Source organism: Bombus vosnesenskii, unplaced genomic scaffold, assembly GCF_011952255.1.
Source record: "Bombus vosnesenskii isolate JDL3184/JDL3185 unplaced genomic scaffold, Bvos_JDL3184-5_v1.1 scf7180000016261, whole genome shotgun sequence".
Classification (NCBI taxonomy): Eukaryota; Metazoa; Arthropoda; class Insecta; order Hymenoptera; family Apidae; genus Bombus; species Bombus vosnesenskii.
In genome coordinates this window covers 4085935-4111291 of record NW_022884330.1, presented here as the reverse complement: position 1 = coordinate 4111291, position 25357 = coordinate 4085935, and the positions used below count along the sequence as shown (strand labels likewise).

At 35.4% G+C, this 25357-nt stretch overlaps 3 protein-coding genes across 14 annotated transcripts; 1 reads left to right on the top strand and 2 right to left on the bottom strand.

Annotated features, from left to right (window-relative positions):
* Positions 1–5185: 5185 nt before the first annotated feature.
* LOC117241814 lies at positions 5186–8301 on the top strand. The gene is made up of 11 exons (XM_033507955.1): positions 5186–5352; positions 5433–5531; positions 5605–5718; positions 5791–5896; positions 6033–6127; positions 6432–6551; positions 6706–7020; positions 7223–7386; positions 7467–7625; positions 7917–8081; positions 8147–8301. Exons 1-11 carry the CDS (start codon positions 5186–5188, stop codon positions 8293–8295), a joined length of 1653 nt encoding a protein of 550 aa, XP_033363846.1. The 3' UTR covers positions 8296–8301.
* Positions 8302–8337: 36 nt separating this feature from the next.
* LOC117241732 (glycine--tRNA ligase) lies at positions 8338–11140 on the bottom strand. The gene is made up of 4 exons (XM_033507764.1): positions 10868–11140; positions 8972–10652; positions 8709–8896; positions 8338–8599 (listed from the first exon to the last, which is right to left on the bottom strand). Exons 1-4 carry the CDS (start codon positions 11108–11110, stop codon positions 8486–8488), a joined length of 2226 nt encoding a protein of 741 aa, XP_033363655.1. The 5' UTR covers positions 11111–11140; the 3' UTR covers positions 8338–8485.
* Positions 11141–11938: 798 nt separating this feature from the next.
* Positions 11939–25158, bottom strand: LOC117241830. Of its 12 annotated transcripts, none has more exons than XM_033507994.1 (7): positions 24230–25158; positions 23171–23721; positions 17624–23085; positions 16697–17558; positions 16247–16618; positions 14542–16155; positions 11939–14467 (listed from the first exon to the last, which is right to left on the bottom strand). In XM_033507994.1, exons 2-7 carry the CDS (start codon positions 23568–23570, stop codon positions 14214–14216), a joined length of 8964 nt encoding a protein of 2987 aa, XP_033363885.1. In that variant the 5' UTR covers positions 23571–23721; positions 24230–25158; the 3' UTR covers positions 11939–14213. The 12 variants fall into 12 exon arrangements, with proteins under 12 accessions (XP_033363885.1, XP_033363873.1, XP_033363884.1 ...); XM_033507982.1 differs by having other exon boundaries at positions 16247–16621; positions 24230–25157; XM_033507993.1 differs by having other exon boundaries at positions 11939–14464; positions 16247–16621; positions 24230–25157.
* Between the last annotated feature and the right edge of the window lie 199 nt (positions 25159–25357).

Here is a 25357-nt window from a genome sequence, read left to right as displayed (position 1 = left end):
AACGTTCACACAGATGTTGAACGAACGAGTTTCGCTTAATTTTTTTTCTCGTATGATCCTTTCGTACGATATTTGGAAAGTAACTTTTAGTAGTAAGGTGGCAAGTTACAGCTTTACTTTTAAATTCCGGATTTCGTCTCTTAAATTCGAACTTTCAAAGTTTAAGGGAATACACGGATCAATTACGAGCGTATATCGATAATCTTCCTTAAGAGAAAATATAAAGTATTGTATTTTCCTCGCTGTCCCTTACTCTTTCCCCCTACAAAATTAAGAATCGGACGAGGAGCGAGAGAATGGAATTCCCGAGTGAAGGTACGACAAAGGAAAGAATTGGATAGAAATCGTAAAGAATTCCGAAGCGCGGTGGGTCTTCGTGCAACGGATACGAAGGGCCGTTTCCTCTCTTACATACGTCCCATTCTCCGCATTCAGGTTCCAAGGGTGCCTCGGTAATTTATTTCCAGCGCATCGGGATCCTCGCATAACGACTGCAGTATTTGGTTAATATGATTTCCCGAAGTGGTAGTTAAATCTAAACGGAGGTCTTAACGTGGCGCTTACGAGTGTTATGTAAATATAGACGCCAATGGACAACGAACCGTTGGACACGACCAACGATATGACTAACTACGATCGAATATATCCTGCTTCGAGAAACTTGTCTGTTTGGGAAAGAAACTCGTTTCCCCGACAATCCCCAAGTACTGGGGAAATATCCTGAAACGGCATCGAAATCCCGGTACATATCTGTAAGGTGCGGACGACCCGAATGCACACGGCAATGCTAACGAAGCGAGAGCGGTCACCCTCTGCCTAACTAACGACCCAACCACTTTAAACTGTAACTTGTTTCGAACGTGTTGGCTGGCCCTACGTGGGCATCGAAACAATGCGCCTGATGGACAATACTTATTAGTTTCGGAGGTGGGCGAGCATGGTCTTCCTCTTTCTCCACGTCGTTGTACCCCATTGTACAAGTTGAAGGTATGAAGCGAGGCAGGCGAAACGCCTACAAGTCTGACAAGGTGCCAGCGCATCACTCCTGAAGTACACGAAACCGTCTGAAAGGCGAACAGCTCCCTCGAATAAAAATCCCACAACGAATTTCCCGACTCACCGCGATTAATTCCGGACCCTCCCCGTTACACCGTGCATCACCACCAACCACCTTGTTTAGACGGTACGATGTTCCTCCTTCCCTCCCTCGTGGATGTTCCTCCTTCCCTCCCTCGTGGATGTTCCTGCTTCCCTCCCTCGTGGATGTTCCTCCTTCCCTCCCTCGTGGATGTTCCTCCTTCGCTCCCTCGTAGATGTTCCTCGCGCGTCGTTTCGTCATTCTTTTTCGAAACGTTCGTGACCGACTACCGCGCAACCGAAAATTACTTATTTAATAAACCCAAGGCCAAGTACAGACGTTCTCGCGTCCACGCGGTATATCATTAAGGAGATTGTTCTCTCTCGTACAGCTGCTTATTGATAACCCTAATTTTATCATTAACGTGTTTAAGATTCATAGTGACGCTGTCGTGTCGGCGAGACAATAAGAGAGGCCTGCACAACCCTCCGCCGCAGACGCACGAAGGAACGTGAACTCGGGGGATTAGCCGGGGCATAACAAAGTCGATACCGCCGATCGATAAATCAAAGCTCGCGACCGGTTCGAGAGTGGTATTAAGCCCCTATCACATTACGCGGAAAATAGGCCGTCTCAACGAATATTTGGACCGCGACCAGTCCGACCAGTCCCCGGTGGGGTCTTACTAAGGATGCGTTCGCGGTACCGAATCATGAATAAATTTTAACGAGATTGCATGCCCGAGAAAGAGACCGAAAGCGAAGGCCACTAGCTATATCTGCTCGACGAAGAAGATAAATCAAGTCTCCTAATCAGACCGCTTCATCGAGCTCGGTTTTTGAGAAGTTATAAAGGCAACCCCTTTTAGCCAGCTGGAATAGCGAAACGATAATGCGTCTTAGTAAAAAATCACCGGCCTAAAATTAGATAACGATGGTTAAGAGGATTTTTCTTGGTCAACATCGAACAGGTTCGCAACAGGATGTATTAAGAAGACGGAATGATTTTTGATAAAATCGCATCCGCAGAAATTCATATAAAATTACCACGTCGACCAGCTGACGAAACGTTGCATCTACTTGTGTGGTCTAATGCGATTCTGGCTACCTAATCGGTGCTTTTCGGGGACGTTCGAGCCATTTTCGGCTACCAAGCCTAATGAATAGCGTTTAATTAAAGCCTATAAATCCGCACCCTTCCCGAGTCCTGCTTGGAACGGAACACGCGGTTTCACGGTAAGAAAAAACAAACGAAAACGATGGAGAAGCTGTCGCGAGATGGTCGACAAGATCTTCAACCATACGATAAAATTTCAAGAATGTGTAGCGCTCGTTAAGGACACGGAACTTGGCCATGAGGTAACTTAGACTTCTGTTAGTGTTTGAGGGATCTTGTAAACGTTGATCTCGATTAATTCGGAAATCTCTAAAGGCACTTGCCATTTACGCAGCGGTGCGCTCCGAAACGCTTCGGAGATTCGAATGCGAGACAGAGACGAATGCGAATAGAAAGTAACGCGATTTGACGCGTAGGTACATGTGTTCGGAAATATGCCTGGAATCACGAGGAAACGACGGGCGGTTACATTCACGGAAACGTTAAGAATTATATCAGCGTTACAATTTATAATGGGCATACCGTCATTAATTACCTGCATCATCTTATCGGCAATTTATTTGATAACCTTCTACAAGCGAATGCACTTAATGAGCTGGGATGTTTAATAGTTTTTTACATGGGATAAAACCGGATAGAGCAACTTTAGAACACCTCGCCCAGTCGTAAAATCCTACACAAAGTCTCGGGGCGCAAACGTGATGACGCAATATGGGATTCTTGCAGGGAAAAAACAAAAGTGCGTTGCACCGAATAAATTCTGTTGGAACGGACGCTGCGTACGTCGGTAACGGGCATCGTAGTTCTCAAAGTCATATAAGATCGCGAACACCGACGAATATTTATGCAAATGAAAGCGTAAAACGTTCGCGATACAATTTACTTGGTCGTTATCGTACGCTTTACTATCGTACAGGGTGCCCCGGTAAACCAAGGGAACAGTTAATGCGTCTTTTCATGAAGCTGCATCTAGGAAGAGACTTTTAATTGCAAACCGCCGTGCGCAACAGATAACGCGATTGATTTTTTTTTCACACCGTTCCCTCCCCTGGAAAGGATTAAACATCGAGTTCGTAGCGCGTTACTCGCAATCGCGCCATGATGTTACGCTAACTACCGATGCATAGATACTATTCATTCGTAAGTTTGGAGCCGCGCGTCGTTTTGCTCCGATTAAACTTATCAGCTTGCAACACATGAAACGTTCGTTCGCTGATAACGTTGTTCATAGATATGGACGAAAATACCATTTACATGTACCCCTGTATACCTGTCCCGTATTTTACAGTGTTCCTCGTTTCATCGCAGAAGTAATTAATTTTTATATCTTTATCGATAAAGACGTAGATAAATACTAATAAATTGATATTAAGATGATTACATTCAAACTGGTCAACTCCAATTTACTAGATAATATTTAAATGGTGTAGCACGCGATTTCGAATTTCTGTTTCGCATATAATTCACAGTTTCCAGGGTTACGTGTTCCAGCTATTCCGCGAAGGACAAAAATCGGTCAAGGGACCGATGTAATTTTTTCAAACGGATAGCCTACCATCGGAGAATGCTTCGTGCACCTACGCAGGTAGCTGCACCCTATAAGTCAACGAAAACAGGAATCTCACGTTCGATTTTAACCGAACACGTTTAACAGTAATAACGACAACGCAGACCTACAACGATGCAAACAGACGATTTTCTTCTTGGTCGAACTATTTTCGGGATCGTTGTAACCGGAAAATAGTTTCGTACCAACGAGAAACAGGATGCAAGTTGTTGCAACTCAATGGATCGCAGTTGAATGAGCCTCGAGCAAGAAATAACTGCCTAGCAGATAAAAAGAGAAGAAACGAGACAATTCCCAATGGACCCTTCCGAACAACAGCCAGCAGAACCATCATCGACATGACGATGAACGTGAATATGTGTTAAGAGGAGAAAAATAGAACGATGTTGTTTTAACACAGATTCAAGCGTCGAAAGAGCTACGAACGACGTAGATCTTATCCCCCTGCCGTTTTCGTCATCATGTACCTCTTGTTTCATCTTAATAAAATGGATAAGTTCTTCGAAACGAGATTGGTCAAAAGTACACGAAATATTCTCCGTGGGAATAAAAAATGATAATGCACGGCAACCACGTATCCGGTATGTCACTCGCTGGACGGCTTGCAAACGAGTCGAGGAGAATCGATTCGACACGTTCTCCGGGAGGGTTGAATGAAGAAAGAGGAAGAAAACGGAACGGTAAGAGGACCCCACCCTTTTTGCGGCCTAGGGGCTCCACTGGTCCTTTTTCCTTTCTGAGAGCCACTGTGGATAATTGGAACCGCACCCACGAACTCGTGGTTCGAGTTCAGTCCTTGTAAATGTCTCGCTTTTTCTTTCTTGTCTCTCTTTCTCTATTCCATAGTCCTTCTCTGTATCGTAAAATACCTTAAAACAATGCATGCGCCAGCAACGGTCACCCAAATAGAAATTCTTTGTGCTGAAAGAGGCAAGAAATTTATTTCCGTCTTTCGCTCTAAGCTTTCCTAATAATACCTGCGCTTTGCCCGATACTCGATCGAGTGGATATCATTTCGATGACGAACAAAAAACTGCTATCATCGCCTCCATGTTTCTATACCTCTGCCAAAAATCAATGAATGTCTACGTTTCTTCATTGTATCGCTCTATCTATCTATGCGAGATTCGATTAACAACACAGCAACGTTAATGTATTTTTTTCCATGGCTTATTAAAATTTCTTAAAATTTCCCTTTGATTAATCATTGAATCAAATGCTATTATCAGATGGAAAGGGCGCTGATGATAATGACATTGAAAAGGAAAATTGTTCTATTTGCGTAATATGTAAAATAGACGTTCACTTATTTCATACTTAAAATAAAACATTTGCAAATCGTTATGCGTCATTTGGACATGGAAATGTAATAATTTAACCTTTTTTATACGAAATTTCTTAGCTTTTCTTTTCTTTTCAGAAAAATGTCTTTGACTACAGCAATATGTCGAAGATACGTATTGCGTTGCAGCGAATTAGAAAAATCGGAGACCCATATAACGAATCATATTTGTGCAAACCATTCGATCTGTTGCGATCTACCAGACAAATCAAATATAGATTCTCAAAGCACAGAGAAGTCGTGTATGAGGTAATATTATCCTAATAATATAACAAAATACGTAATGCATCGTAATGGATAGAGTGTGTCACGAATTCTTATTTCAACAGGAATAATATCTCTGTTTGTCAAAACAACTTATCGTCGACTTGTCACAATGCATCGACCGAATCCAATTCACTTTCCAATGAACAGGTGGACAATTCGATGTAACGTGCTTGACTAATATTCAAAAGTTAACGCTTGCTACAGATTCAATATTTTTGATTTTTCATCGTAAAAAAGCTACGATACGAAAGAATCATCCGCATCGATCTGGAGGCCGCTCTCAGCGTGTTACAGCATGCCAGAAGAATCAGATCCTCTGGTCAAAGAACTGCTTGAACAACTTTCCAGGTAATATTCCCATCGCGATAAAGAAACGCAAAGAACGAGAAAATGAAAAAAATTAGACAATATGGTTCACAGAACGCGATACACGAACGAGTCTCGCAGACACTGGGAAATGATGGTGCACTGCGAGAGGGCCGCGTTTCCAAGGGCGGCGTTGAATTTGCCTCTGCCCTCGAGGGAGGTACGTATATCACCGGAGGAAACCCGGCGAATTCAAAAGCCGAGAACTCAATTAACCCGAACGGCTAGAACTCAATTACGAATGTCGGTCGGTGAGAACGTGCGGTGGCTGGTAATTAAAAAGTTATTATGCCCAGGGCCGTTTCTACTGGCATTTGTACTCAACCGCGATGAAAAACTCACATCCCTACCAGAAACAAGTGAATCACGCTCTGCTCGTTACATTGGCCAAGTAAGAATCTTATAGTGACTTGATCAAACCGATTATATCGTTTATATAATCTTTGATCTTGTATAATCGATGCGGTTGGATTTGAAGAGTAAATTACTTCTTTTTCTACTATTCATATACAATAAATCTAAGCTTCATGAATTATAAAGTAAACCATCGATAATAGTAAATTATTATTGCAATTCGATGTTACTAAAAACTCAATTATCTCGCGCTTCAAGCAAAGTATAATAATAAAACAAAGAATACGGTATATAGAATTATCGAATATCCCTGATTCAAAAATATGTTTTCGATGCTATAGACTTCTGTATAGCCAAAAAAGCAAGAGGGGTATGAGCGTTTGGGCAGAATTGATTCGACTACAAACGTTTGATCGAATTGGCCGGAAGAATTTGATAACTCGTCTAGAACGACTCCTCTAGTAAGTCGATATACTATATATAACGGTAATCATATAAATTTTAAATTTAATTGCGTTTTTCAATTGCGTCGTGTTATTGCAAAACAACATGTACACAAAATTGTAAAATACGACAAAACTAAAACTTAGTCTATATGTATATCATACATTGTAGTAAACAGATTAGACTAGAATCTATTTGTCTGGAAGGTTTGTCGTTAACGCCAGACGAAGGTGTACGGCTACTATTGGCATTATACAACTCCCGTAAAACAATGAGACACGTATATTGTTGGCACGCGTTCGAGAAAATGGTAGGCCTCACGGTGGATCCTGGTCATCACGAACAATCAAGATTTTATACGGACAAAGAAATCAAGATATGCGACTGGTTTCGCGCCATCGGCTGCTTGGAGTTTCTCACCACTTTATCTGTAAACTACGCGTACATAGCGACACCCACGGGAGATCTACTCGTCAGTTTGGCCAAGTAATTAGATTCACTACTTAATCCCTTCTATTATTTTAATCGTCGCGATAGCACTCTAACAGTTAAAAATAATTTATTCATCTTGCCTATGTCATCTATTGTAATAGTTACGAATCGTTTGTTAAAACATGTAAATATAATATTACGTGTAACTAATGGTGTCATTAAAAAAACATGCACTTACCTTAAGATTCAATCGTAGGAAACTTGGAACAAATTGGCACTGGTTACAATTATTGTGTTCAGAAGAAGAAATTATACAAAAAGCAGAAGATGAATATGATATTGAAAAAGTCGTAATACCGGACAGCGCTTGGAGAGCAGCACATTTTTGGGCACCAGTACTGAAAGTACAATATGCTATTAGTATGACAGAATTTCATAGTGATTAATAACATATCAAAAATTAGACGTACATAAATACATATATTTTTTTGTATTTTTAGTAGGAATACCACGATATGATGTCCATAAGAAATTTTTTACAAAACATACTCGAATCCATACTTTTGCACTATCAACGAGTATCGATTTGAAATTTCGACAGCCATGGTATCTCGATTGCACGATTAAAACACTTTGCACATGGTATTCGGATACTCTAGGTAATCGAAATAATGAAATTATTTATACTTAAAATAATTAAGCATTTTTTATTTTTTTATCGTTTTAAATCACTTTTATCATCGCTATTTCAATTCGTAAACCGCAACTAAAATTTGGAGCGCGAATCATTGTACGCCGTCTACGAATAGTTCGTGGTACTAACTCTCTTTATCGATAAGTGATATTTCGATTATCGATATCAATTATATTATATGTATTTGAATTACTTTTCATGTTTCTATAATTTAATAATTATTATACGTTAGATAACCGTTATTACTATTATGTAGTATATTTATCCCTGCAATTATGGCACAATCGACAGAATTTGGATGATCAACTAAGACGACTCTTTATTTACTTACCATCACTTCGTGTTTTTGAATATATCGGCGAAATTCGAACATTGAAAACACTTTGTGCTATGTGCTGTCAAATACGATCTGGTCATTGCAGTAATTATTTTATATACATAATATAAATTAATATATATCGGTGTCTATCAGTCTTTGTTTTTCAGATGTTTATCGTGTTAATATGCAACTTCAAGATGTTAATGGTTTAGATAAAGAGAAATGGATAAAGAGCATAAGGTGTATGATGGCTTGTTTCAAGTGCGATTTTGATAGAATGGGTGTTGAATTTAATATCGAGTTTTATTGTTGTTGATCAAAATTCATATATTCTTAATCAGAGTCACAAAAATCGAAATTTCTGTTTCATTAATGACATTTATATAATTATTTGTGCAAAATAACATACACGTTAACGTCTATAATATGCACATTATAAATGCAAAATAGAAATTACTATTATAGTAATTATCATTATAGCAAATAAGCTAGTCCTTTAATATATATTATTTTGTTTCCGTTGTTTCTTGTTGTTCGAATTTGGGATATTTTTCTTCAACCTCGGACCATGTAAGTTTACCATTAGATAGATCTCTTACTATATCTGGAATCTCGTTCAACTGTAATTCGAACAATAACTTAATTTTTGTAGACTTTGTATTTCTATTTGTATTTGTATTGTATATGTATTTCTATTTGTATTTTAAAAACTATAAAATGCCTACTCACATTTATTCTAACTTGTCCCATGCTGTCTCTTTCACGGAGTGTAGCAGTATGAGGTACTTTCAAAGTATCAAAATCTATGGTGATGCCAAATGGTATTGCAATTTCATCTGTCCGTGCGTATCTACGTCCGATACTACCAGAAGAATCATCGACTTTATGCGAAACGTCTACTTTAGTGAGATTCTGAGCTGTATGTGGAAAATAACGCTTAAGTAAGTATTTTTTCTAAAATATATCATATTTTGAAAAGTTAGAATACATACATAGTTGTTTCACAAATGGTACAAATTCATTGTTGCCACTGAGTGGTAACACTGAACACTTTAAAGGAGCTACGATTGGTGGCAAACTGAAATAAGTTCGTTTCTCATCTCCTTCTCTTACTTTAAAGTTGTGTTCAAAAATTGCATACATAATACGACCAATACCAAAAGATGGTTCAATTACATATGGAATCACTTCTTCTACATGTATAGTCTTTTTATATCTTTTTATTTCGATCATATCTTTTGTAATGAATACTGTGCTATCATCTGGAAGTGATATTTCAATTTGTCCATGTAAGTTAAGCTCACTTTCCATAGCACGAACATTACTTGTGCCTGAATTTTCCAAAGTCTCTAACACGAATTTACTATCTTTTTTGAACGTTTTTCCAATAATAACTTTATTTGGTACTATTTCAAGCTTTTCAACAGTTGCTGGTACTGGCAATTTTCTTTCTGCTACTAATTTTACTCCAGTAGCTCGTGCATGTTGCTCGAGATCATAACAAGAACGATCTGCACAACCAACACATTCTATCCAACCATAAGAGGTTAAACATTCTGCATCCCAACAATCACATGCATAATGAGCCATTTCATTTTGCATGTGTTGACGGAAACGCAATCTTTTTGGATCAATTCCAACTTTAATTAAAAATAAATAAATTCTACCCATAAAATATGCTAAGGTTTCATTCTTTATAATTTCATGTGACACAGCCTGATGTAAAGTCATATACTCTGCACCCTTTCCATCCATTTGATTCAGATCAGTATATAACAGTACACTTAAATCTTTAATATCATCAAATTTAGGATGATCTCTTTCATCAGGATGATAAAAGTATTCTATTTCTGCCATAGTAAATTCTCTTACTCTTAATAAACCAGATCTAGGAGAAATTTCATTACGGAATGCATTTCCAATTTGGGCTGCAGCAAATGGCAGCCTGTCTTGATTAAAACTAAGCAGTCGTTTAAAATTTACAAAAATACCTTGTGCAGTTTCTGGTCTTAAAAACCCTTTCACAAGCCCAGAAGGACCAATTTGAGTTCCAAACATCAAATTAAATTCCATTGGTTCTGTTAGATCATTCCCAGTAATAGGGGACTTTATATTGAATTTGGACATAACTTCTGCCATTTTTTCCTTAGTCATTCCATCTAATTTAGTAATAATATCTTCACATTCTCTGCTTACATTTTCATTAGTTTTTTTATCACTAATTACTTTTTTTAAATGTGATTTAATCAAATGATCCAATCTGAAACATTCTCCAGTTTTCACATCTTTCACCATTAAGTCGGCAAACCTTTCCACATGTCCAGATGCTTGGAGTACAGGTTCTGGTGTTAAAATAGAACAATCTACTTCTAACATTTGTTCTTCTAATATGAAGAAGCTTCTCCATGTATTTAGTAGATTTGTTTTAAATGCACAACCCATTGGGCCAAAATCAAATTGTCCACTAATTCCCCCATAAATAGCAAATGATTGGTCAAAGAAAAATCTACGTTTTAAAAGATCTTCCATCCTTGCCCTATCAAATAATATTGTTTGTGAAAAGGATAGTTCTTTCTCTTCCAATAACTTTTTTCTATGTTTAAGCTCAGCAACTGCTACTTTGATGTCCAATTCTGGAGCACCATTAGACTTGAGTTTTCGCACATAGTCACCCTTTAAGCATAAAAAATAATGATATTATAATACTAACATATAACACGTAAAGATATTAACATTAAATAAAATGCCATAATCAACAATATATTTTTTTCAATTGCAAGTTCTACAATGATGAAGATTACATATCCATTATATAAATATATTAAAATCTATTACATGTGTAACTAAGTTTTTTGTTAATAACAATATATCAGCCATATGGAACTTACCTGTTCCTTAACACCATCCCGAAGAGGAGACAATATTTCTTCTATCTTTGGGTCTGCCATATCTTGTGTAATCTGTATTTTCAGTTTACGATTCTTTTTTGTTGTACCCCACTTACTGAAATCGGCCAACCTAACGGTGACAGTAAATCTCCGAAATATCTGTTTATAAACTGAGTTAGGCTCACATAGGTCACGTATAGCTCTTCTACAAAGATGCTGCAAGTTACAGGAGACAAACTGCATTTACGTTTCTTTTCACTTTAGCAATTTCCAAACACTTGATTGCGATATTGATGCCCTCTACTTCAAATAACCACGGATCTTAGTTTTACATAATACAGTACTGTTGGCGGTAAAATTGATGAAATTTAAAATTATATAGCATGTTCAAAATGAAGAAAATATATAAAATTAAATTTTAAGAACTTATTTTCAAGTAACGTATAATTTTTTAATATTTCTAATATTTTAAATTATTTATAACTCAAACAAACTACATACATATATTTATAATTTATAAATAATTAATATGTATTTCTAAATACTGCATAATATCCCTTTTTATACTTTTATGAGATGTAATGCCAATATAAATAAAAAACATTTTTTATCTATAACGATATTTTTATATTTTTTCATAAAGAATATATTTCAAAACAAATAACATTGTATAGAATGAAAAAAATAAAAAATACACAATATGACGCGCGTACGCAAATATAAGTTTATTGTTTTTTTTTTTTTTGTTAAATTAGTGTAGTGTTATCAAACTAACTTACTTGTTACAAAAAAATTATTTTTCTTAATTTCGAACGATTTTATTTTCTTTGTACACTGTAGCATGGTTTATAGAAAAATTACAATCAGAGAAAATGATTTATAAAAAAAAATATCAGATTTTCTCCTACAAAATGAATTATTAATTATAACTTTTCAATAAACCCAGCTTATGTGTGACACATTAAATCACATAATATGCATAGAGAAAAGTATGTAATCAAGAAAGTTTTGTTCGTGTTACCACAAGGATATTAAAATTTTTATAGGTAAATTAATTCCTTAATTACAACCTTAACCTTTTTGACATATAAGTATGTATTAAGATTTTTATCCTACGCATCTACATGCATGTGTTAATTTCAAGTCAAACAGTTGGTCAGAGACGCAAAGGGAAATGTACAAACAATTATATATATATAGTATATATATATTATATATATATATATATATATAATATATATGCTTCAATTTCTTTGCATAACAATACTACAATCAAAAACAATCTTGATCAGTGTAAACAATTTATTTTACATAAGAGCAATACTCTGACATCAAAAAAGCGATAATAATGGATAATGTATAGTAATAAATAAAGTATGAAATGTAAATAATGGGTATTTACAAGTATGTAAATGGCAAAGAAGCTATAACAGAGACAAAATAATTGTTTCATCTTTCGTACATATAATCTCGTATGTATTTGCAATAGATTCTGTCGCTTGTTTGCAAAAATACATCTCACGTTAATATTCGCGTCATGTCAATCCTGTACACTTAAAACCTAGAAAACGTACAACCACAACACGTACGTACTAACATGTAAGATCCCAATGTATTTCTCGCGTAGCAATCAGGTGACAGATTCAATGAGAAATACATACTAATAGTATTCAGCATGAATGTTTATTTTCTATAATAATTCACCTATAGTATTTAGAGGGAGCACCATGATAAACATGCATACGGCTTTATATCCCCTTTGGAAAATTGATTAAAAATCTCGTGTTTATACTTCGAATTAACTTACATTAACATAAATGCACAATTTTAATTCAGTATTCCGACATCCGCGATCATTATTCGTTTCTACCAATTTTATGCAAGAATCAAAGTTGAACTTTGATTTCAAATAAAAATATACAAGCAAAAATGTTACACGAGAATATGACAAAATATCACAGTTCCGAGCTTGAGAAGTCGCTTCTGAGAATCATGGCTCTCCCTATTCTTCTTTTATTCATATTCCAAAACAGTCATGAACTGTAAGACATTCTAGTTAACAACAATCCTACATTCTACTATGAGATTATCTATTTCAGAAATTGTAACGTTTAATAGTAATACATAGTCATATACAACTTGCTAAGGACGCTGTAAACTGTATACTGGCTGCTAAATGTTCCAAGTGAATACTGTACGTATAATGTATGTAAAAAGTCAGAGGTGATACATAGATTCAGAGCATGTGGTATAAATGAAGCCTAATTTTATCGTTTAGAGATTAATTATTGAAATGACGGAAACCGAAATAACGATGCGCAGCCTATAATATATTTTTAGGGAGAAGTGATGAATAATGTAATAATATATAATAAAAAATATCATTATTATGTATGATGTATATAATAGTTTCGTCGAAATATTAAAAGTATTAAATTCTAAGATTACACATATAAATATATTACTATCAAAAAGATATTAATAAGTTTTTAAATAGGTTTTTAAATAATATCATTTTATAAATAATATGTAAATATCCATCACTCTCCACAAATTAACTAAAACGAAAAACTAAAATATATAAAATGGAAGATGGAATGCTGGCATATAAGTTTTATGAATATGAGTTTACTCTTACAATTTATACTTTTCTGAGTATTGCATTTAATCAAAATGAATTCCTTGCATTTTTCAGTGCAGAATATAAAAGTGTGATCAATGTAGCATTTATGCACAAAGCTAAATGATAGTGTACAGCATTCCTTTCTTCTTTATATTACTCGTTTAGAATGTACAAAATTATTTCTCATTCAATATTCCTAGCATTTCATTCAAAATAAAAATTAGGAAATAAAAAATAGATAACAAGGATGCTCCCTATGTTGAAAATATTTCCTTATTTCTTAATAAATTCTCAATAAATTCATAAAATCATAATAATGATATATGTCAATATGCTAGAAAAAACACAGACGCTTCCTTGAGACTATGGAATATCAAATTGAGAAATTATTTGTACTCATAACCAGATATTACTTAGTCGAATAGACGCATCGTAAAACGGCATGACAGTCAAGGCTAAATATTTTGAACATTTCAACAAATTGCACAGTTCAAAGTTAATTGAGATTATCTCATCTTCCTCGACATAAACACAGCACTTCAAAAAGTAGCTGCGTAAATTTATTATCTTAATACAATACTTGTGACTAAATATTTACATCAATGCGTTTTACAGCTTCAGTCTATTAAGCTTCTGAATCGCGACAGCCTTTGAACTTTCGCAATATGCGACATTTTATGAAATTATTAAACTAATCATTTATCATAATACCACTTAAGTGTCCTACTGAGCAGGTGGCTGTGGCTCGCTGGGCATATTGGGATTTGGATATGGTGACAAAAATGAATAATTCGGATAAGGCGGTGGTGGATGAGGAAATGGAGGATAATAATTAGGTGGATGTGAAGAAGGGGGTGCATAACCTCTGTGTATATAAGGATCTGCTGGTGGAGGAGGACCATGAAACGCTGTATACATACGAGCATATTCCGTGTTGTAACTCGGGCCACCGTATGCTGGATATCCAGGGGCAGCTACTTTAAAAATTTAGTTTCAACATATATTCCTTTCATAAATAAATACGTGCGAAAATAGCAAAATTTCAACTTACCACCTGGTGGATAAGTTGCTGATGAACCGGGCGCTGGAGGATAATGCTGTGAATATGGATCATACGGTCCCGGTGGATAAGGTCCAGGATAACGACTACTCGTAGGATGACTAAACGCAGTGGGTATGTGCGTTTCATCTCTAGTAGGAGTAGTCGCCACCGTTGTAGTTACCATCGCTTCTGCACCTTTCGTTTCTATAGTGTTGGCTGATGTTTTGGCAGTAGTATTAGATACTTGCGAATATGCAGGAGGCACATTCATCATTGCCCTCTCTTCTATAGGTTTTCCTACATCTGGTTGACTCTTAGAGGTATCCATTGGTAATCTAGGATTTGCTGCATGAGGTGGAACACCAGGGAAATATGTACCATAAGGAGTGGACAACGATCGAGATCGAGGATCATTATAATCGTAATATCGTGGATACTGAGCATAAGGATAACCTTGTGGAACATTAAGGGGTTCACTTTGTATACAAGTTTCACGCATACTTGGTTCCGCTGTTTTTGGAGATGTTATAGTATTTGTTCCAGTACATATGGATGTAGCAGAAGAACCAATAGTTGAATCTGTTATACCTTTAGGAACTTCCGTAGCTCGTAATGTAGGTGTCGCTGGTACTTGCATAGTCGATGATGTTGATTGTTGCGTTAACAATGGCGGTAATGAGCCAGATGATGTTGGTTGTGTTGCAACTTGTGGTGCAACTTGTGGTGCAACTTGCGGTGATGCTTGTGGTATTTGTGATGGTCCTTGCGATGATAACTGGGAAGGTACTTGGGGTGGTATTTGTGTTGGTAACTGTGGTGGTATCTGAGGTAATACTTGTGACTGTACTTGCGGAGATACTTGTAATGGCATTTGAGATTGCATTTGTGATGGTACTTGCGACTGTATTTGAGGTGGTATCGGCGATGGATCTTCAATTATAATTTCATCATTGGACGCATCTCTTTTTTCTTGTTGAGTTTGAAAAGCATGCCCGTAATTTGTTAATGTATCTGTTGTTTTTATGATCTCCTTTTCAATTGAAGGAGAACACTGTTTATCAATTTTTGATGTCAATTCCGTTTCTGTTTGATCGTGCTGTGTTTGAACACTTTGTGCAGTTACAGAATCCGAAGTATATACTTGACTATTTTCTTCAGATGACTTTTGTAAAGCAATATCGGTATCTGAACTGGTTACACGATTATGATTAGGATTATAATCTGTATTCGAACTTACTTCCGCAACCACATCCTCTAATCTGACTTCTTCCACTCTTTGTTCAGTTCTAACTTGTCCATCTGAGGAATTTGAATTTTCACCTAGTGTGGAATGATCTACCGGTTCCTGCTTTATTTTTGGTAACCTTGATAGAGAAACTTGATTGGTTAAATTAACTTGACTCAAATAAGGTTTGGCAGTTGCAGTAACGACAGGTTTTGGTCTCTTTAAAGTTTCTTTGTCAGCAAATGGCCTATAATTAGGCCCGTTTCCTGGTTTATTAATCGAACGACCACTTGCTTGATTACTTGAAGAAGATTTCGGTATGATAGAAATAGCTGAATTATTTCTCAATGGAAATCCGACTTCTGGTTTTGAATTCCTTTGTGCCATTGACGATACACCTATAAATATTTCAATATAAATAATATAAATTTAAAAAATTAAAAAGGTCAGGACAACTATTTTAATGAAATCATTTAATTATTAATATACCTTTCTTAGGTTCTTCTTCTCGCTTTTGTTGATTTAGTTTAAGAGCCGTTCGAATAGCAATAATTTTACCAGATTCTAATTGCATATAAATGCCTTTGGGACTTTTCAGTACCATTACTCGTTGACCAGCTTTCAATACAATACTTCCCTTATCGGGTGAATTGGTGGGAATAACAACATCTAAAGGTAATGTCATTTCTTGTGCACTCATTCCCTGCCTTTGCCATACTTCCGCTGGTATCCACCGACTTCCTGTTACACTACGCGAACCTATACCTTCAGCACCACGTTGCTGCATTGGTCTAACTGAGGCAACTGGTTTAGAAGTAGTACTACTATCACCACCTCGAATTGCTCGAATTTGTAATCCACCTGCTGCAATAACTTAGTATAAGAAACCCGATGTAAATATGTATATTTTACACATCTGAATTTTAGAATTAATCGTACCCCGTGTTGCAGTATTTCCAGGAACATAATTATAACTGGGCCTGGAACAGTTGGCTGCCATTTTTTCAAGTTCGTAACCACGACGAGCTAGTCGCTTTTCTGCTTGACTAAGTTTCTTATCTTTTCTATCAACTAAAAGACTTTCATGGTGGAAAGGCTGTTTCGTTAATAAAGAAGAATGGCGTTCTAATACACGATGCATCACTTCATCAGAATAACTATCTTTCGTTTGAGAAAAATCTTGTACTTGACTATCTTCTTCCCAATCCCAAGACAATGTAGTTGCTTCTTTTAATGAAAGATGAGCATCTGGATTGCATTGATCAACCACACGATCTGCCATTCCTTGCTTACTAATTTGTCTGTCATATATTTTTCTTTCTAAACAATTGTCAGTGACCAAACGGTAAACAAAACAAGGTTTCTGTTGTCCATATCTATACACTCTACAAACAGCCTGTGTATCATGACAAGGATTCCAAGAAGCATCGAATACAATGGCACGGTTAGCGCCAACAAGATTAATACCAAGAGAACCAGCACGCGTTGAAACAAGAAAAAGATGAATTTTTGGATTATTATTAAATTCATTAATAAGTTTTTCTCTTTCTAAGGCGCTAGTACTGCCATCGAGACGATAATAATTTACATTTTTAATCCAAGCATCTGTTTGCCCATCAGGATACTTCAAACTATTTCTAGCTAAAAAATCTTCAATGAGATTCAATGTAAATAACGATTGAGAAAATGCTAAAACGCGGTCACCAAGTTTAATTGCTTCTTCCAAAATACAAAAGAAAATTGTCATTTTTGCAGAAGCATCCATTAATCCTGGTACATAGCCCTTCATTAATTCTGTTGCCTGCAAATACAAAGTTTAATTAGTTATAATTTAATAAGCATTATTTTCATGCTTTTTATATTTACCCAATCATATGGAATACCAGGGTCTTCTTTTCCTCCTGGAGAACTTTTACAATCCTTTTCTTCATCTTTTGTAAGAATTTCATCATCTGACTTCTCTTCTTTATCTTTATCTAATAAGTCTTCTTTTTCTTTTTCATCTTCTTTCACTAAATCATTTTGATTTAGACGGGGACTATGCAATGAATTAAGATTTTGTACAGATCTAGATACTGAAGTCTGACAATTTGATTCAGAACCATAACCTGAACTTGTAGAACTTGAACTATTTTGATGAATTGGTTGACTTTGCACACCAACACTTGATGTCATTTCCTTATTATTTTTGTTCTTCTCTGAAGATCCTGAGCTTTGAATGTGAGTAGTGGTTTGCTGAGACTTCGAATCCTCTGAGCGCGTATTAATATCCGAATTATGATTATTACTATAATCATAAGACTGATTTTGATAATTTTGTGACGGAAAGTAATTACTTTGATATCGATTCACATTAGGATTTACATCCCGATAATAAGGATCATTACATTGATCAGATTGAAATGGTTGAGAATAATTTCTTTGCCAATAAGGATCCTCTGAACTTTTCATTTGACTTACTTGATTTGAATGTGCTCCATCTGTTGAATAATTTGGTACAACAGTATTCTGAGACGACGTTTGATTTATTGAATAATTATTTGTAGGATTGGTAGAGGAACTACCACTTTGACGATCTGTTGAAAATTCATGGGATGTGTTGGCTGTTGGTGTATAAGTTTGAGTTTGTTGTTGATTATCTGGTCTGGAATACAATTGATCACTTTGATTGATAGAACTCGGTGTTTGCTGATTTTGAGAATATGGAAGAGCTTGATTCTGAGATTGTGATATCTGTCCTTGTTGAGAAGAACTGTACCTATGAGTTGGAGTTGATGGTATTGATGTTGGACCTTGATGATTAGACCCATAGGCATGATTTGCATTTGATGGAGTTCCCGTTTGGCTTTGCATATTAGGTGGATAAGATTGATTTTGTGGTGTTGATGGAGATACAAGATGTGAATATCCATGCATAGTACCTTGTGCACTAGGAACTGACCCTTGCTGATCTTGAGCATATCCATGTGTTTGAGTAGGATTTGAAGCTGATTGGCCAGTGGGATACGAAGATGAATTTTGTGATACATTCATCTGATTTTGAGCTGCTGTAGAATATCCACGCATTTGATTTTGTGGAATTGATGTTTGATTTGATGAATTTGTTATATATGGATGAGGTTGATTCTGTGGCATAGTGTTCGGAGATTGTTGACTAAAATTGAGTGATGTTTGTGGTGAAGGGTTTGGATTTACTTGAGTAGGATAATTGTGGGGTTGATTTGATATTGGAATATTTTGTGACTGTGAGCCACCATAAGTATGAGAAGAACTTTGCAAAGGAAGATTTTGATTCTGTTGATTGGGTGAAAAGCCACGATTTTGACCAGATGTACTCTGCCCTTGTTGATTTGCAAGATATGCAGCAGTTGGTGTTTGAGATGATGAATTTTGACTTTGTTGATTTGTGTCATATCCTAATGTAGAATTTTGTAATGGTTGACCTTCATTTCGCGAATATATGGTATTTGTTTGCCCTGCTGCAGGATTATAATTTTGAGTCTGATTTGGTGTATATGAAGAATAATCAGGTAATGGCATATTTGCAGATTGGTTTGGCATTTGCGATTGAAAAGAAGACTGATTTGGAACTTGAGAATAATTATTAGATCCTTGATTTATATTTGATCCATAATTACGTCCATGATCTTGATAAGGATAAGATTGACGTGGAAACATCCCAGATACTTCATAATTATTCCCTTGATTTTGATCTGAACGAAATTCTGAATTGGAAGTAGCAGTTGAATACCTTTGAGAATGATTATTTGTAGACTGCTCACTGTTTGGTATATAATTTTGTGATTGATTAGGATAATTTTGTGGTGCATTATATCCTGGAGTTTGTGAATATGTTTGAAATGATTGATTTCCATATCTTTGTGATCCTTGATTATTGTAAAATTCATTGTATTCTCCATGGTTATTTTCATTTCTATAATATGTGTTTTGATCACTTGATCTATAATTCTGATAACCATGAGGATAAGAATTTTGAGATATAGAATTTGAATATCCTGAATTATTCATTGGCATAGGAGGATAATTAGAATAATTGTTTTGTTTTGGAGTAGTATGTGAATTATCATTTTCTACATTATCAGTATTAGATGATGAAGAGGAATTAGGTTGAACACTAGCTGCTGGTTTATTTTTTATAGTTGTATTTGTTTTCTTTCCTTTCTTGGATTCCCCTTTTGGTTGGCGTGCTTTAGAACGTTTACCTCCTGGAGTAGATTTTTCACCAATTGTTTCCTCTAAATCTAAATCATCTTCTTCATTAGCCTGTCGTTTACGTAGAAAGTGATATAGGATATCAGGATGGTTCCAAATTTTACAGCATACTGCAAAAGCTTTCAATGGATTAGGTACAGCACGTGTTTTAACTACTTGATTCATAAAGGTATCATATAGTTTACGTTGATGTGATGTCATCCGAACAAGAAGGATGTATTCTTCTTTACGTGGTAAGGAAACTTGCAATACAGAATGAGATCTTCTTTGTACAAAACCTTCTAACAAGGCATGTAACACATGTGCACGGTATCTCATTAAACGTATGTCTTGTGGTGTTGAATCAATACACTGCCCATTCTGAATTGGTCGTTCAAACATATTACAAAATTCACTTTTAGTTCCCAAATAATTAGGTCTTACAAAATCAACCATACACCAATATTCCAAAAGATTATTTTGTAATGGATAACCAGTTAATACAATTCTACGTTTTGTGCGCATTTGTTTCAAAGCCATACTAATGCTAGCATGGGAATTTTTTATTCTATGACCCTCATCACATATGACTAAATCAGGCCCTGGATTAACTAAAGCTGTATGCATTTCATCTAATAATCCTTTGTTCTTGTCTTCTTCCTCAACATCAACAGTATCTTTGAAAGGTTGTCCACGTTTCCTTTTTGCTTTGTTTGGCTTTTTTAAAGACAATTGTCTGTATAGTTCATATCCAATCAACAAAACACCACCTCCTACTTGCCAATCTTGAATTACCTTGGCTCTTGCTGTCATAGTTTTATGAGAATCATTTAAAATATGTAAACGAAAATGCCGCGGTCTCATTTCCATACCAATAGGCGAATCTACACTAAATGGAGTTTTAACTTTCTCAATTTCCTTTTTCTCTTCATTCGATATTTCTTCTTTTGTTGTACAAGTACTTTCCTCCTTTTTAACTATTTCTTCTGGCTCTTTCTTTACATTAACTTCTGCATTCATAGAAGATAAAGTATTTTTAAAACAATCTTTTCTTGATTCTTGATCTGATTCTTGAGTTGATCGGTTTGTATAATTAGAGAAAGTATTAGTAGAATTGTCAAAATTAGGATATATGGACCCAGAGTGATGACTATCTACACCATGATACAAAGTGCTAGGATTTCGAGTTTCAATACCTGGATATATAGGAGCTTGTGGCCGATTCTCTAAACCAGGATATATATTATTAGAATTCTGATTTTCCATACCAAATTTTGTATCTGACATGTTTGACCTTTGTTGCATGCCATGACAATTTACTTCTGATTTTATTGATTCAAAAGTAGACATTGGATTAGGATTTGTATTATACAATGCATTTTGTGAAATATCTCCGTGATAATTTTCATTTATGTGTACTTGCGAATTTGATATATTTTTATTCAACATATTATCTTGTACATAACCAGGCATCATATTGTGAGTTTCATATCCTGGATGAATATACGGATTTTCTGGCATAATATTCATAGGTTGGGACGTATTTTCTTGTCCAAAACGATGAGCTGATTCTGTGCTAATAGGCCTTGAAATATTTGACATACTTGACATATTTGACATGTCACTTTGATTCCCGCTTTCATCCTTAACTTCTTGTTTAAGCTCAATAATAGATTCTGATTTAATACCAGAACTTTTACCATACTTTTCCGGAGCATTAGGATCCTCATATGGTAACCACATATTAAATTCTGCTAACCAATTTTGCAGTGTATTAATGGGCATAATACAGAGGACTGTTTTAGAAGTGGTACAACGAAAAAAAATATCGCAAAAACTAGCAACTTGAAGTGTTTTTCCTAAACCCATACTGTGAGCAAGGATACAACCAAAACCAGAACTAGTTTTGAATCTTTCAATACTTTCAACAATATTATCATAAAGAAAACGAATACCACCAATCTGATGAGGCTTAATAATACGAGCTACTTGTGGAGCTAAAAATACATTAGGTTCTGTTTCAGGATGACCGACATTTATTAACACTCTACCATGTTCATCTGGAATGTTATATCTATCATTAGTATGCATGCCAGAATTGGATGGATCATCTTCGTTGTCTGTTTCTTCTTCACCACTTGGGTCACTTAAAACTATACAATCATCATCTGAACTTTCGCTAGAGCTAGATATTGTAACTACATCTTTGCCTTTAGCTGTTTTTTGAGACTTTGGCCCAGTTGATATCTTTTTAGCAGCATGTATTTGTTTCTCACGTAAAGTTTCTTCAGCTTCTATATCTGAGATTTCAGAATCTGAGTAATATTCAGATCTATCCATAGGTTCCTTTTTAGGAACTACAGGAGATATGCTAACAGAAGGAGTCATCATTCGAATTCTTTGTTGTAACATATTGGGACCACTAGGTCGATTTGCAATTCGCGAAATTGATGTTTGTGCTCCTTGGTAAATACCTCTACCTTTTTGCCATCGGGAGCCTTCTACCGATCTTCTTTGTATTTGATTTGTTTGTATACCAGAAGTAGTCTGAGATCCAGTGCCAGATCCAGAATTTACTTTAAGGAGCACCGTGTTTGGTAAACGAACTGGTCCAGATGGAGATGATTGTGAAATAGTAGTACCTGCTTGATTTTGTTTTCCTTGTAAAAGACTAATTACTCTTGTTTTTGCTTTCATATTTTGTCTAGTTATTGCCATATGTCGTTGAACTTCACGAATTAGTCTTTGTTGTTCTTGTACCCTTCGAAGACGTTCCATCTCTTGCCGCTGAGCTGACAAAGTAGCTTCATCAAGTTGAGTTTCATCCATAACTTCTCGAATATTTCTTCTCATGTTTGCTAATTTCTTTTCTGCTTTTGTTTCACATTCTGACGCAGATCCTTCAGTTCCATCATCTTTTTTCTGCTTCTTCTTAGCTGTATCAGAATGTTCTGAATCAGCATGCCTCTTATTACTCTCTGTTCCTTCCTCCTCCATGACATGACCTTCATGTTTGTCATTTTCATGTCCTATGCTTCCTTCATCATCTGTATCTTTTGAAATTGGTTTTCCAAGTAAGTCTGCTTCAGACACTTCCTGACCCTCTATTGGGGCTCCTTTTAAGGAATTTAAGGATTATTAATACTATAATATTAGAGTTCAAAAAAATTACAAATGTAAAATCCATAGTATTATACAAACCTTCTAATGGCAAAGTATCCAATATATTAACTGGTTCTTCATCATCCTCTTCAGCTTGAGAATGATGTTGCCTTTCTGATTCTGCTCGTACACCAATTTGTGAATCAATTGTCTCATCTAAATCCATGTCGTCCCCTGATCCTTCTGAACGTATTTCTTCTATTTCTTCTGACTGCAATGTATCATTTTTCTTGTCATGTTCTCCATCAGATGTTTCACCGCTAGATTCCTCTGAACTTTCATCATTTCCTGTTTGAGGCTCTACATTATTCATGTTTGTGTTTGTTACAGTTTCATTCGACATTATCGTTTCATTAGGCTTAGGGCCTGGGCGAGGAGTCACGCGTTCTATAGTGACATCCCCAATACGTGTTAAAAAACTGTCCAAACTATTTGACATGATGTGTAAAGTCCATTAAGTCACAATATATTTTACTAAAATTTTATGTGAAATCATGGAATGTCTTGTCACTTTCATTCCTGCATCACACTACCAAATAAGTTGTCATATCACTTACATTATTTATCCATAATTTTATTTTCTTTTATGCCTGCAATAAGAAATGTATTCCTTCATAAGTTCATTTTCATAAAACGATAATGATCTGTTACATTTATAAACCACTTATAAAATAAACTATAACAATAAAAGCAGTTCTAACTAAATTTACACAAATTAACATGTAAGTAAGAAAAACTAAAGACTAACATTAGAAACACAAAGTACACGACACAAAACAAAAATATTGCACTTCATATGCGTTTAATATAAATTAGATTTGACAATTTATTAAATTCTCAACGTTAAAACACAGTATATAATAATTAAAAGTAAATAATAGTTCATTGCATATTTATGGAATACATTGCTATATCACATACAATTGTGTCTCAAATAATACAGCTATGCAGTAATACAGTTGTATTTCATACAAAAGTGAAATATATAAAACAATATTCACTTTGTTGTATACAAAGCGACACAAATAAACACATTCAATTAATATTAAGATTAAAATATCTAAACATTAGGACAGAAATTGATAATTATAATTTTACACTTAGAGAAATGTTTACATGGAAGATTGTATGTGTTACATATTATTGAAATTCCCTTATAAACACTTAAAAACAAAATGTTTCAAAACGGTATATAAACCATACATTGTATTATAAACACTTAGAATTAAACACACTTGTTGAAAAAATCAGTTTAGTCACATTCTCGAGCTTACGTATAAACTCTAACAGCAACGATTTGGACGATACTCTTTAATGAGAAGATCATAGCGGAAGCACAATTTAGTCTGTGACAACGTAACTGAGGAAATCGAAGTAAGATATTCATAATGTTCCACGTAATTTGGATTAGGAGCTGTCAAACAGGGAAAATGAAAGCAGCCCAGAATGTTTGTTTTTGGTTGAACCGATTCGGTTCGGACGATTAATACTAGGAAGTCGCGTCGTTTAGCAACCGGCGTCAACACGAATCTCACACGCATCGAATTCTACTTGTGATCCGCAGTTACGACTGCTTAATTAGCTGTTAATTGCGGATTAAAAATAATGACACACACATACACACGTCCGATGGACGCCATAGCGTCGTTGTTCGCCGCTCGACGATTACGGTTCTCCGCAATGTCCGAAGATCAGCGAACAAGCCTTGTCACTTGGGTTAATGTACGCATCGTTTCAACCCCGTCATTTGAGTTATTTTCATCTAGAATGCATAGTGAAGCCACGAGGATTCACTCTGCGACCGAAACTTCACTTAAGCTCGCACGCGTCGCTCTCAAGCTTTCCGCGGCATTTTTTTTTCACACACTTTTTCTAACAAGTATATTCCACTCGGTGGAACGCCATCTTGACTGCGCTATGAGACACATCCGCTGCATATTTGCGAGGGAACGACATCGCAACTTTATTTCACGTTTAGTTTTTTCCTCATTCTCTTACATTTCACTAATCCTTTTAATAAACAATAAACTTTATACTTCGAATAATTGTCACCAAAAAAATATTCATCTAACTGCATAAAAACATTAATGTGATTAGCCTTGTATTTTTTTTATTATTCAGATTTTCATGCTTATAAGAAATACTATTCAGTAACTTTAATGACAGCATATTTAAATCAAATACATTTAAGTAATTTCAGTATATTCAAATTTAATGAATGATTTA